The 1,871-nt window shown below is 67.6% G+C and overlaps 1 protein-coding gene across 1 annotated transcript; it reads right to left on the bottom strand.

The window, feature by feature from the left end:
- Positions 1–813: 813 nt before the first annotated feature.
- Positions 814–1,707, bottom strand: EMIHUDRAFT_471733 (hypothetical protein; the record flags this gene model as incomplete). Its single annotated transcript, XM_005771586.1, has 1 exon — positions 814–1,707. One exon carries the CDS (start codon positions 1,705–1,707, stop codon positions 985–987), a length of 723 nt encoding a protein of 240 aa, XP_005771643.1. The 3' UTR covers positions 814–984.
- Positions 1,708–1,871: the final 164 nt, after the last annotated feature.

The following is a 1,871-nucleotide window of genomic DNA, read 5'->3' as shown; positions in this document are numbered from 1 at the left end:
GCAAAGAGGTGCATGCCACCGAAGGCGCTGTCGAGGTCTCGGACCGAGCGCGGCGCAATTCAGGGACACCGTCACCGACGAGTGCGTTGGACTTTTCACTCCGGACAAAGACGGCTACACGCACACGAGCCGCGGTCGTGTAGTCGTCATAGCGGCGAGGCGCGGGACCGTCTGTGGCGAAGTGGGTCGCGTCCCTGAATTTCCGTCAACTCAGCATCCACACCCTCCGGCATCCTCGCGCGGCGCGTCAAGGCGCGGCACGGGACCGACACCGGGTGCTCCTCTTGCAGAGCCTTCCCCGAGCCTTCTAGGAACTCCCTAGGCGCGGCACGGCACAGGGCCTGTGCTCCTCTTTTTCCAGATGAGCGCCTTTGGCGCCGCGGCGCAGCTGGCCCTGCTGTGCGCCCGCGCCGCCCTCTCGCCCGCCGCGGCGGCGGCGCTGCGAGGCGGCGCGGCGGCGCTACTGCGGCGGCCGCTCCCGCTGGCCACGGCTTGCGCCGCCTTCTACCTCCAGCTCCAGCTCTCTTTCGTCTGCCTCTCGCGCATGTCCGCCGTCTCGCACTCTCTGGCCAATTCGGTCCGAAGGCCTGTCACGGTCATCGCCGGGCTGCTCGTCGCGCCGGCGGCGCCGACGCGACTCATGAAGATGAACTGCGTGGGCGTGCGCGTGGCGCTTGCGTCCGCGGGGGCGGTGGCGACTGGCGTACGGGGTGGTGCGAGAAATGGGAGGAGAGGGCAATTATGATTGTATACCGTACCACCAACGATGATCGATGTGTGCGAGGAAAACCACTCAGCGCGTTGTTCGCGCCTTCTCTCACAGATATAGAGATACGATTCGCCGACTTCACGGCAACACACCGTCAACGTAGAGTAATCCTCATCGCTCATGCCATCACATCACATGCCCATGGTATCTGACAGTTGACACAATCATCCCTCCTCCTGAACACAATCTCACCACCGTGCACATACGCTGACGTTCTAGACAAAATCCTCCATGTTGATCCCCTGCCGCTTCACGCCGCTGCGCAGCGCGTTCAGGTCGCCAAACACCAGCTCCGGGATCCACGCCGGAACCCCGAGCGCGTCGACCCGCTCCGCCACTCCCCGCAGCGGCGCCACGCACTGCGCCATCGCGTTCGCCCGGGCCGGCGGCGCGCGCGGCGCGTGCGGCGCGAGGAAGGACTCGACGCCAGCTCGGAACTCGGCCGAGCGGTACGAGACGCACATCGCCGCCACGTGCGTGTGGTTCCCCGCAACCTCGAGCTCGAGCGCGGCCGGCCCGAGCAGCTTCGTCCGGTCCGACTTGACCTCGCACACGACGTCAAACTCGTCGCGCGCGTAGCCCGCGAGGCTCCGCGCCGCGGCGCGCCGCACTGGGTTGCGCGACTTGAGCGCCGCGCTGATGGCCGCCGCGGCCGGGCTCTCGGGCGCCCCTTCCCCCTCCGCGCCGTCGCCACCGGCGGGCGGCGGCTCAATCACCTGCATCAGCTCCTCGCTCACGCTGCCAAACAGCTTCTTCAGCCACTCCTTGCGGCGCGAGCTCTTGACGACAAAGATGGCGGCCGAGCCGTCCGGGCCGGTGAAGCGGGGCAGCGGCTCCGTCCGCTCCATCCACTCGTTGAAGATGAGCTGCTGGAGGTGCCTCACGACGTGCAGCGTGCGGCTCGTCGTCTTGACGGCCGAGGCGAGCGAGCGGCCCATCGTCGGGAAGGCGCTCGCGACCAAAAAACCCGAGCGCACGCGTCGGGGCAGTTGGCCGGCACCTCGTTCAAGCAGCTCCTTGCTTCGATCCGGTTCCGCCGCGGGGAGGCCGCCTCCGCCGAACCGACCCGCTGCCGTGGTCAATCCGCCATGGATGGAAAAAA

This window comes from Emiliania huxleyi (assembly GCF_000372725.1).
Source record: "Emiliania huxleyi CCMP1516 unplaced genomic scaffold EMIHUscaffold_3784, whole genome shotgun sequence".
Classification (NCBI taxonomy): domain Eukaryota; phylum Haptophyta; order Isochrysidales; family Noelaerhabdaceae; genus Emiliania; species Emiliania huxleyi.
The sequence above is the reverse complement of the archived record's forward strand: the minus strand, read 5'-3'. Positions and strand labels throughout refer to the sequence as shown.